Source organism: Nicotiana sylvestris, chromosome 3 (genome assembly GCF_000393655.2).
Source record: "Nicotiana sylvestris chromosome 3, ASM39365v2, whole genome shotgun sequence".
Classification (NCBI taxonomy): domain Eukaryota; kingdom Viridiplantae; phylum Streptophyta; class Magnoliopsida; order Solanales; family Solanaceae; genus Nicotiana; species Nicotiana sylvestris.
The window spans coordinates 9,923,345-9,936,020 of record NC_091059.1 but is presented as its reverse complement, the minus strand read 5'-3'; the positions used below and the strand labels follow the sequence as shown (position 1 = coordinate 9,936,020).

At 41.7% G+C, this 12,676-nt stretch overlaps 1 protein-coding gene across 1 annotated transcript; it reads left to right on the top strand.

Annotated features, from left to right (window-relative positions):
- The first annotated feature begins 1,598 nt into the window (after positions 1 to 1,598).
- Positions 1,599 to 2,825, top strand: LOC138887029 (uncharacterized). The gene has a single exon (XM_070168740.1). It carries the CDS (start codon positions 1,599 to 1,601, stop codon positions 2,823 to 2,825), a length of 1,227 nt encoding a protein of 408 aa, XP_070024841.1.
- Positions 2,826 to 12,676: the final 9,851 nt, after the last annotated feature.

Here is a 12,676-nt window from a genome sequence, read left to right as displayed (position 1 = left end):
CTAGATACCAGTATTGTGGACCCATCAAAAGAGGTAGAGGTGGTGGATGTTAATGCAACGAAGGAAGAAATGTATAAATTGAAGCAGCAAATGGCCGAAATGCATGAGGTCTGGGCTAAAGGGCAGCCGACATCAGTTTATCCCGCCAATCCAGCCTATGTCCCACCTTTGGCTCAGTCTTAGGAGCCTCCTACTGTGAATTCATCTCCAGCCTTCCCTTTCTACCAACAGAGCTATGGAACCACCTCCTACCCTCCCCAAGCTCCACCACCCAAACAAAACCCTCCTCCACCAATCACCCATGTCTTTGTGGTTCCTCCAACTGCCACATTGCAAAGATCTTCCAGTAAGCCACTGTTTCAAACTCATGACAGCTAATACTATCCTCCTGAGCCTACCTTTAAAGCTCCTGAGCCATATCCTTACACCCCTCACTTTGAGCTCCCGACAGAAATTGAAAAGCCGCTTAAGTGCCCGGAGCAGGAAGAGATGTTTCGAAAAGTAAAAAACCCGGAGCAATCCTTCAGGAATATGCAAGGATTGGGTGGCCAAGTTAGTGTGGCCTATAAGGATTTGTGTCTATTTCCGGATGTTCAGTTACCAGCAGGGTTCAAAAGGCCTAAGTTCGATCTGTATGACGGGCATGGTGACCTGGTAGCCCACCTGAGGGGATTCTGTAGCAAGATGAGAGGGGCAGGTGGAAAAGATGAGTTACTGATGGCGTACTTCAGCCAGAGTCTGAGTGGGTCTGCAATGGAATGATATACGCGACAGGACCATGGTAGATGGTACACCTGGGATGACTTGGCACAAGCATTCGCCTGCCATTTCCAGTACAACCTTGAAATTGTTCCAGACCGTTTGTCACTGATAAAACTCGAGAAAAGGCCCCGGGAGAGCTTTAGGGAATATGGGTTCCGCTAGAGGGAGCTGACCGCCAGGGTCGACCCTCCAATGAAAGAGAGTGAGATGGTTGATTACTTTTTGTAGGCTTTGGAGCCGACTTATTTTGGTCACTTGGTAACAGCAATAGGCAAATCTTTTAATGAAGTTGTAAAGATGGGAGGTATGGTTGAGGAAGGACTTAAATCTAATAAAATCATGAGCTATTCAGCGATCAAACCAACCACCCAGGCCATCCAAAGCGGCATTGGGGCGTGCTTGGGAAGAAGAATAAAGAAGGGGTTGCAACAGTTGAGTCTGGAGCCTGGTCCGGATCTAGAGGCCCTTCACCCTACTACAACTAACCCCAACCCCACCACCAAAATTACCCCTACACTCTATATAGCCCTCCACAACACTACTACCCACCGCCAGATCCATATTTTTCCGTCCACCATGCTCAAACCTATACCCAGCCTCCGGCTCACGCGCAATGTCGTGCACCGGCTCCCCAAAACTCATATCCAGCTCCACAAAACACCTATCCACCCCCAAAGGCCTACAGAAATCCCCCGGGAATAGGTTTCCGTTCAAACCAAGCCTTCAGGAATGAAAGAGCACAAAAACAAAAGACATTCACTCCGCTAGGAGAATCATATACCAATCTTTTTCACAGATTGAGGCAGTTAGGCATGTTGAATCCAATTTAGCCCAAAATGCCAAATCCCCTTCCTAGAAATCTGGACCGCTCAGTAAGTTGTGAATACTGTTCGGGGGCACCCGGACATGATACAGAAAAGTGTTGGAAACTGAAAATAGCTGTGCAAGAACTCATTGACACTCACCAGATCGAGGTTCAGGCCCCAGAGGCACCGAATATCAATCAGAATCCGTCTCCGGCTCACCATGAGGCCCACATGATTGAATTGATACACAAGGGAGGGGAGCCCAAGAAACCCTCGCAAACAGTAATGATGATCCGTGCTAGCGAAACCATTTCAAAGAAAAATTTAACCAGTGGGAAAGTGGTGGTCCAGTTGAAAGGGGTGGACGGTAAGCCAGCTGTGGTAGCCGAGAAAGGGTCATCGAGCATTGTTGCCATGAAACCAGAACAAGAAAGAGTGGTGGTACAAGGGGTAGCAAACAAACCCGTAGTGGTCGTGAAGGGAGCTCGCATAGAGCCTGTTATCATAAATCCAGTAACTCAGTTGCCAGTGATCAACAATAAAGCCATTCCTTGGAGTTATGAACAGGTGATGGTGACATATAAGGGGAAAGAAATCAAAGAGAAAGTTTGTGAGGCGCAGGGTCTGACTCGTTCGGGAAGGTGCTTTGCCCCCGAAGAGTTAAGAAAATCTAGGGTCCCCAAAAACAACCCGGTATTGGTTAAGAAAGCCGTTACAGAAAAGGAAGCAGAAGAATTCTTGAAAAAGATGAAATTGCAATATTACTCTATTGTTGAACAGTTAAGGAAGACACTGGCCCAGATCTCATTGCTTTCATTACTGATCAACTCAGATGAGCATCGCAGGGCGTTGATGAAAATACAGAATGAGGCCTATGTCCCTGATAAGATTTCGGTGAATCATTTAGAGAAGATAGCAAATAAAATCTTTGAGGTGAATAGAGTGACCTTCTCCGATGATGAGTTTCCCATGGAGGGCACGGAACATAATAGGGCCCTTTATCTGACAGTGAAGTGCGAGGATTCTGTAGTCACCCGAGTGCTGGTTGACAATGGGTCTAGTGCAAACATCTGTCCTTTGTCCACGTTGAACAAGCTGAAGTTCGATAATGATATAATTCATAAAAATAGCATTTGTGTGCGGGGGGTCGTTGGTGGGGGGCAAAGATTCAGTGGGCGACATAATACTATAATTGACAATCGGGCCAGTGGAGTTCACCATGGAGTTCCAGGTACTAGACGTGGCGGTCTCTTATAACCTCTTGCTGGGGCGACCATGGATCCATGCCACCAAGGCGGTGCCTTCTACATTGCATCAAATGGTTAAGTTCGAGTGGGACAGACAGGAGATTGTAGTGCACGGTGAAGACAATATGTGCGCTTTAAGTGATGCCATTGTGCCTTTCATAGAAGTTGACGATGACAAGGGGCCATGGGTCTACCAAGTCTTTGACACAGTCTCAGTGGAAAAGGTCCTAGAGGGGAAAAGCATCCCAGTTCCTAGAATAACATCCGCAACTATCATGGTGGCTTTAGAGATGTTAAAGAATAGGTTCATACCGGGTAAAGGTTTGGGTGCTGCTCTTCAAGGCATTGTACAAGCAGTTTCTCTTTCCAAGAATCTGGATACTTTTGGATTGGGGTTCAAACCCACAGCTGCGGATGTAAGACGGGCTCGCAAAATGAAAAAGAGGGCATGGGTCTTTCCCAAGCCAATCCCGCGTTTGTCCAGATCTTTCATCAAACCGGGTATCAGAAGGCAACTATTGTCAAAGGTTCCTGGGTCATTGATTAGTGCTGACGGAGACTTGGACAAGGGGTTCGAATGGTTATTCTCTGAGGTTAATATGGTTGAGGCTGGGGAAGGGTTAAACAAGGCAGATGTGCAGTTCGTCGGACTATGTGCAAAAGTAAACAACTGGGAAGCTACTCCTCTTCCTATTTGGAGGGAGTCTTGGTAGTGATTTTTGATTTTCTTTTGTTGTCTGGATTATTCCAGGGTTTGTAGTTCAGATTTTATGTTCCATCCAGTTGGATGTTTTAAAGCCCTATTATCTTTATATTCAATGAAATACAATTGTCTTTTCTTTCTTCATTCCTAATTTTATTTTTTATTTTCTTTTCTTCTTTGTACAGTTCGTTTTATGCTGATATCAATGACATGACATGCATGAGAAATCTTCGGCCCAGTTTTAAAAGCCAATCTAACTCGGAAATAATAATACAATAAATTGAGTGTCATGATGAGTTGTAATATGTTGATGACGAGGCCTATGAAGAAATTAGTAAGGAATTAAGCCACTTTGAGGAAAACCCCAAACCTAACCTAAATGACACAGAAGCAGTTAAACTAGGGGACCAAGATAATGTACGTGAAACTAAAATAAGTGTTCATCTGGAACCACAACTCGGGGAGGAGATAATCAAAGCATTGTTAGAATACAAAGATGTTTTTGCATGGTCGTATGATGATATGTCGGGTCTAAGCACTGATTTAGTGGTTCACAAATTGCCCACTGACCCGGCATTCCCTCCTATCAAGCAGAAGCTGAGAAAGTTCAAAACGGATATGAGTGTAAAAATCAAAGAAGAGGTCACCAAGCAGTTCGATGCGAAAGTCATTCGGGTCACGCGGTATCCCACCTGGTTAGCCAATGTGGTGCATGTACCAAAGAAGGATGGCAAGACCAGAGTGTGTGTTGATTATCGAGACCTTAAAAATGCCATTCCTAAGGATAACTTCCCACTGCCAAACATCCATATATTGATTGATAATTGTGCCAAACATGAGATTGTTTCCTTTGTATATTGTTACGCGGGATATCACCAGATTCTAATGGACGAGGAAAATGCAGAAAAGACGGTATTCATCACGTCGTGTGGAACATACTGTTATCGGGTCATGCCGTTTGGTTTGAAAAATGCTGGGGCAACCTATATGAGGGCAATGACGACAATATTCTATGATATGATACATAAGAAAATTGAGGTGTACGTGGATGATGTGATCGTAAAGTCTAGAAAGTAGTCTAACCATGTTAGGGATCTGAGGAAGTTCTTCCAAAGGCTTCGCAAGTACAATCTCAAGCTTAATCCTACAAAGTGCGCTTTCGGGGTGTCGTCTGGAAAGTTGTTGGGATTTATAGTCAATCGCCGGGGTATTGAACTGGACCCGTCAAAAATCAAGGCTATCCAGGAATTGCCACCTCCGAGGAACAAGACCGAGGTGATGAGTTTGTTGGGGAGATTGAATTATAGCAGTAGGTTCATTGCTCAGCTCACGACAACTTGTGAGCCAATCTTCAAACTGTTAAAGAAAGATGTTGTAGTCAAGTGGACGGATAACTGTCAGGAGGATTTTGATAAGATAAAGGGGTATTTGTCGAACCCACCCGTGTTGGTACTGCCAGAACCAGAGAGGCCTTTGATTCTATATTTGACGGTTTTGGATAATTCATTTGGTTGTGTACTGGGGCAACATGATGTTACTGGCAGAAAGGAGCATGCTATCTATTATCTCAGCATGAAATTCACATCTTACGAGGTTAAGTATACTCATCTTGAGAGGACATGTTGCACCCTAACTTGGGTGGCACAGAAGCTAAAACATTATTTGTCATCTTATACTACATACCTCATATATCGTTTGGATCCGTTGAAGTATATCTTTTAGAAGTCTATGCCCACAGGGAGGCTTGCAAAGTGGCAGATCCTGCTTACAAGGTTTGACATCGTCTACTTAACTCGGACTGCAATGAAAGCACAGGCCTTGGCGGATCATTTGGCTGAGAATCCAGTTGATGAGGATTATGAACCTTTGAAGACTTATTTCCCCGATGAAGAGGTGATGCATATTGAGGATTTAGAACAAGTTGAGAAGCCGGGATGGAAACTTTTCTTTGATGGGGCTTCAAACATGAAAGGCGTGGGAATAGGAGCAGTACTTATTTCTGAAACAGGGTAGCACTACCCTGTAATGGCTCAGCTTCGTTTCTATTATGCTAACAACATGGCAAAATATGAGGCATGTATCTTGGGTCTGAGGTTAGCTGTAGATATGTGTGTCCAGGAAGTCTTAGTCCTAGGTGACTCAGACCTACTGGTACACCAAATTCAAGGAGAATGGGAAACACGGGACTTAAAGCTTATACTATACCGAAAATGTTTGCATGATCTTTGTCAACGGTTTCAATTAATAGAGTTCAGGCACATTCCAAGGATTCATGATGAGGCTGCCGATGCGTTGGCTACTTTGGCATCAATGTTGCATCATCCGGATAAGGCTTATGTGGACCCTTTGCAGATTCAGGTCCGCGATCAGCATGTTTACTGTAATGTGGTGGAAGAAGAACTTGACGGTGAGCTGTGGTTTCATGACATCAAGGAATATAGCAGGATGGGGGTGTATCCGGTACAGGCCACAGGTGATCAGAAAAGAACAATTCGACGGTTGGCAAGCGGGTTTTTCTTCAGCGGAGGGGTGTTGTACAAAAGAACTCTGGATCTTGGGCTGTTAAGATGCATTGATGCGAGGAAGGACATAGCTATCATGACTGAGGTACATTCTGGAGTTTATGGACCGCATATGAGTGGGTACGTTCTGGCAAAAAAAAATCTCCGAGTAGGGCATTATTGGCTTACTATAGAGCGGGATTGCATCAGTTTCGTACGCAAATATCATCAGTGCCAAGTGCATGGAGATTTGATTCATTCTCTACCATTAGAATTACACACGATGTCCGCATCGTGGCCTTTTGTTGCATGGGACATGGATGTCATTGGGCCAATCGAGCCAGTAGCGTCAAATGGGCACAGGTTCATTTTGGTGGCTATAGATTGTTTTACCAAGTGGGTAGAGGCTAAAACGTTCAAGTCTGTAACTAAGAAAGTTATGGTGGATTTTGTGCATTCAAACATTATCTGTCAGTTTTGTCACGACCCAAACTGATGGGCCGCGACGGGAACCCGGTACCTTACTCAACTGAGTACCAATGTAACGTATCTTTCTTATTACATACACATGACATACGGCTCTAATAGGCCAACATGATTATTCAAAAACTCAAGACATCGGCCGACAAGACCGTAAAATCTTTCACGTACAAGACATATGTCTACAAGCCTCTAAGAATACATAAGTGTCACAAAGGTCGGGATAGAGTCCCGCCAAATTAAACAATAGACGACTAAATCATACTAACCAAATACGCAACTTCGAAGCAAATGGAGCGCGCCAACATCTTCCGCTGAGCTGATAGCCTACTTGGAGGGCTCTCGACCTGTCTATCAGGACCTGCGGGCATGAAACGCATCATCCCCAGGCAAAAGGGACGTCAGTACGAATAATGTACCGAGTATGTAAAGCACATAAATAGATACATACAAGACATGGAAGAAATATAGAGTACATGACTCAACTTGTAAGTCTGAATAACTTTGTAAATCATAAATTACCTTTAGCGTCATGCATATGCGTATGAATGTCATGTCGTGCATAGGTACATATTTCATAACATCATAGCCTCTGAGGGCATCCCATCATATCATATTGGCCACTGTGTGCAAAATCATCATCGTATACCAGCTGATCAGGTGGTGGTGCGTATATAATGCCATAACATTTCCCATATCCCATATACATATATATACATACATATATACGCGTATATAATGTCGTTCGAATACATACATATATATGCGTATATAACGCCATTTGAATACATACACATATATGCGTATATAACGCCGTTTGAATCATATTTCAGCCACTGTGGGCAATATCATCATCATATACCAGCTGATCAGGTGGTGGTGCGTATATAACGCCATAAAATTTTTCCATATCCCATATACATATATACGCATATATAACGTCGTCAGAGTCATGGGTCAATGTACATGTATAAATGCATGAAATGCATATGAAATATAATAACAAAATCTCTCGATACGTCATAAGACCATTATACCTTTGATTGATATCATAACATCATTTTACGTATTTTCTGAGACCCATGAACAGACGATGGAATAATAATACATATGGAAATTCAAGAACATAGGCACTTCTAATACTTCTATGAATAGAGTCATATATGGAATTTGTGCATTTGCACGTTTCGTTCGTATTGTATGGATCATGCCAAAATAAAGAAGGGATAGCCTTAACATACCTAAAGTAGGGAAAAATTCGTATGATATTCTTGAAAAAGGTTGTATCGTACTCTCTTAGGATCAAAAAATCTAACGTGAATAATGTGCTAAAAACATCTCCTTGGTTGAACAAATCATGTAGGAATTTGTAGTGTAAGAAATCACGTATGAATTTTGTTGAAGATTCTGTAAGAACTCTTGTTGAATATGTTAGGAAACTTTGTAATTGGAAAGAATTCTAAGTTTAGAAAAGCTTTAGAGTACGTGCTGATTGTTATGTCAAAGTTAGAGATTGATATGGACAGGTTGGTGATGAATCCAAGAAATTAACATACATGAGTCATGACTTAATACTCTAATAATGTGACACTTTTTCATGTACCATATGAGTCATTTATTGGCTTTTTTTACCACTTCATGGGCTGCCACATGGGGGTGGGGTGAAAAAATTTAATCTTTATCCAAATATATCCCCAATTAATTAGGTAATGTCCTTTATCCAGTAATTAATTAATTACCCGTAAAATTGAGAATTATTTCCACTTACTTAAAATATTACTTACTTTTCACATACCTTATACACCTTACTATTATGTTCATGTGGTACCTTGTATGGTACTAGTCCACAAATACCGGGTATTTTATCTCGGGCCGTATTTTACCCCAAAATACCAAACTTGAACAAAATTTATTTTCTTTGACTTGCTCCCCCTTTCACCTTCACGAATTTACTAATCATTTGTGGAATAGCATAATCCTTATAATCTCCAAATAATCTTTGGACTGATGTCAATTACCTTACGACAAATTCAACGTATAATACTGTAGGGTGCAACATCGTCGTAACTTAATACTGCAAAGCGTAACATCACCGTAATGTAATACTGTTGGGTGCAATACTGTCGTAACTTAATACCGCAAAGCGTAACATAATCGTAATATAATACTGTAGAGTATAACATCGACGTAATACTGCGAGGCGTCACAGGTTTGGGATACCAAAGGTGATCATTACAGACAATGGAGCTAATCTTAATAGTCATTTGATGAAAGAGACATGTGAGCAGTTCAAAATTACCCATCGCAATTCTACCCCGTACCGCCCTAAGGCAAATGGAGCAGTTGAGGCGGCCAACAAGAATATAAAAAAGATACTTCGAAAAATGGTGGGAGGTTCTGGACAGTGGCATAAAAAGCTACCTTTTGCATTGTTGGGGTACCGCACCACCGTTCAAACTTCAGTAGGGGCGACTCCTTATTCATTGGTGTATGGCACCAAAGTAGTTATACCCGCAGAAGTGGAAATCTCGTCCCTTCGAATTATCGCGGAGGCTGAGATCGATGATGATGAATGGATGAAAACCCGCCTGGAACAGTTGAGTTTGATCGATGAGAAAAGATTGGCATCAGTATGTCATGGCCAATTGTACCAACAAAGAATGGCAAGAGCACACAACAAGAAAGTGCGTCCGAGGAAGTTTGAAGTGGGACAGTTAGTGCTGAGACGTATCTTGCCTCATCAGGCTGAATTAAAAGGAAAGTTCGCCTCAAACTGGCAGGGGCCCTTTGTTGTAACCAGAGTGTTGTCTAATGGTGCACTATATTTAACATATGTGGAAGGAAAATATATAGAAATGGCTATCAATTCCGATGCAGTCAAGAGATACTATGTATGAGTTCTTTGTTTAATTGTATTTGTTTGTATTTGGCATATTTTGAAGATTGAAATGACAAAGGCGTTTTGTTCTGCTATTTGAATACTTTACTCCTTGTCACCCCTTTTGAGACTTATTTATTTTCTTTCATACCCCTCTTTCGGAATCAATGGCACAATTCAGAAAAGCAAGTGCGGAGGATAAGTAAGTGGAAAAAAAGGAAGAAAGAAGAAGAAAAGAAAAGAAGAAGAAAAATGTAAAAAAAGAAGATAAAAGAAAGGAAAAGAAAAGAAAAGAAAAATGAAAAAAAAAAGAAAAAGAAAAGAAGAACAGAAAACAAAAAGAAAGAGAAGAGAAAGAAAAATCACAACAACAAAATAATTCCTATGACATGAACTACATTCGACCTAATTCCTTTTAAGGATACGTAAGTAGTCTCACAGTTCGGTCCCATCAAAATAAAATCCAAAAGTCCCCAAGCAAAAACTGGGGCAGAAGTTGTGGTTGTTGTGAGAAATATAATTCCGAAAGTTGAAAATTTTAACCCATTTGAATTGTTTGAGCCTTTTATACCCTTTCTTTCTAACCCCGTCCAAAAGCCCACGTTACGGTCCAAAGAAAGTCATTCTGATCAGCCTTTGAGAAATGCCAAGTCAAGCAGGTAAAGGTAATTCATGTCAGGGGCAACACTCTGGTTCAAGTAGGAAAGATAAAAAATGCGAGAGTCTTATTGGTGAAAACCCTCACGGGCACCGTAAGGCGATGGGAGCTGAGAGAAATAAAATGAGAGTCTTATTGGTGAAAACCTTCACAGGAACCGTAAGGCGACGTGAGTTGATTGAAATTGAAATGAGAGAGTCTTATATTGGTGAAAAACCTCACGGGCACCTTGAGGCGAAAGTGAGTTTAAAAGTGAACAAATGAGAGAGGTTTGTTGGTGGAAAATTGTTTCAAGGCACTGCGGGATTAACAAGGTCAAGGTTTGGGTAAAGTAATTAAGTTATGGAAATTCTGAGGCAACGAGGTATGGAAATTGGAATTTGATTGGTTGAAAGATTGGGCCGACTAGTCCGAAATACATGTCATGACCATTGGTACCAGCTAATCCGGTCAGATAAGTTTCTTTTCCTTCTCTTTTAGCAGTCATCCGGTTTTGGATTCTTCTTATCCTTAACTCGTAAAATCATTGCATTTCATTTTCTTTGAGGTTTATCTGTCTAATATGTTTCAATGTTAGTTGTGATACAAAGCAAGTGGAAAAGGATTTCAAAGCTTACTACCAACTTCCAAAATTGTAAATCATAACGTGGTCAGGGCATGTCAAAGACAACATGATGTAAGGTGGAATACAGGAAATCATCGGAAGTTTCATCGGTGGAATGATTTGGTAATGTCATGGGAAATGCAAAGGTTCAGATAAAGGGGTCAGAGGTGTGAAACAACAGCATAGGTTTAGGACACTTGGGTCGTCGAAGGTCAGGGGGTTTGAAAGGCAGTCAGAAAGTCAAGCAGTTCGGGGCCAGTTCGAGGAAGCCGGTCAAAATAAAACAATGCAGTGGAAAGATTTTTCAGCAAGAATTCCATGAACTAACCACCATTTTAAACTGACAAATTTTCTTTGAGTGAAACAAGGGCAGAAAATTTGTTTGTTTCGGAGAAACCCTCCGTAGGGGAAAGAGCAAGCACCAAAATAGGTCTGACCGTAAACTCTCAGGAACTTCTGGGAAGTGTGGTTTAGTTAAAATTCAAAACAATTATGAGAAGCATAATTTGGCATAAATGTATCTCAAAGGAATATAAGTGGGTTTCAAAGTTTGCACGATTAAGATAGGATTCAATTAGGAGTATTCAGGACCTTCCTAGATAATAGGATGTAGTTCAAAAACCCTTGTAGATAACATGATGTAGTGAGAGTAATACCTTTAGAAGATATAACTTAGGTTCGTAATTATAGGAGTTGTTAGGACCTCCCTGGATAATAGGACTTAACTTTCAAATTCTTAGTAAAAGTTGGTAGAATGATTCAGTTAACACTCACCCATGTACCCAGCTTCCAAACTGGGGAAGAAAATTTTCTTTGTTTTGTCTAATTTGTAGAAGTCAGGAGCCCGCCTGGAGAACAGAGGCATATATTTCAATTTCAGAAGTCAGGAGCCCGCCAGGAGAACAGAGGCATACATTTCAAGTTTCGGCAGTCAGGAGCCCGCCTGGAGAACAGAGGTGTTACAATTCAAGTTTTAGTTTTCAAATTCTTATTAATGTTTGGTAATATGTGCCCAGCTATCAAATTGGGGCAGAAATTTTTCCTTATTTTTGTCTATTTTGTTGAAGTCAGGAGCCCGCCTGGATAACAGAGGCATATATTTTCAAGTTTTAAAGTCGGGAGCCCGCCCGTATAACAGAGGCATACATTGTCAAGTTTTGAAGTCGGGAGCCCGCCCGTATAACAGAGGCATACATTGTCAAGTTTTGAAGTCGGGAGCCCGCCCGTATAACAGAGGCATACATTGTCAAGTTTTGAAGTCGGGAGCCCGCCCGTATAACAGAGGCATACATTTTAAAGTTTTGAAGTCGGGAGCCCGCCCGTATAATAGAGGCATACATTTTCAAGTTTTGAAGTCGGGAGCCCGCCCGTATAACAGAGGCATACATTTTCAAGTTTTGAAGTCGGGATCCCGCCCGTATAACAGAGGCATACATTCTCAAGTTTTGAAGTCGGGAGCCCGCCCATATAACAGAGGCATACATTTCAAGTTTTGAAGTCGGGAGCTCGCTCGTATAACATAGGAAATACATATCCAGTTCAGCAGTCTGAGGGAAAGGAAAAACATATCAGTTTACAATTCAAAGTGGCAACAATGGATTTCACCGAGAGGATACAAGACAACAAGGCAACAGGAAATACAAGAGCAAGTGTGAAGATTTAGATAGGATTTCTGTAATTCATAGATCATAGTTAGTCTAAATTGTTTTTATTTTGACATGGTGTAATAAGAGGGATCGGCAAGCAGTAGCAGCAACAGCAACAACAGTGAGATCATAACTTTATGGTAGTCCCAACTACCAGACACTCCCGAACTATACTAACCTGATTCCTTTTTAGCCAAAGATATGTAGGCAACCTCCGAAGCAGGGTGCGGTCAAATCTTTCAAAAAATTCTTCACATGGAGTATTCAAGAGGGTAAAAATGCTCGTATCCGCTCACTTATCTTTGCACGAAAACTCTTCGTGTTTCCGAGCAAAGAGGGGCAGATTTGAGCACGTGATTTTTGCCCTATATGAATTACTCCCATAATTTCA

Coding starts and splice junctions, on each gene's coding strand:
- LOC138887029 (XM_070168740.1), top strand. CDS start 1,599: ATGCCAAATCCCCTTCCTAGAAATCTGGACCGCTCAGTAAGTTGTGAA.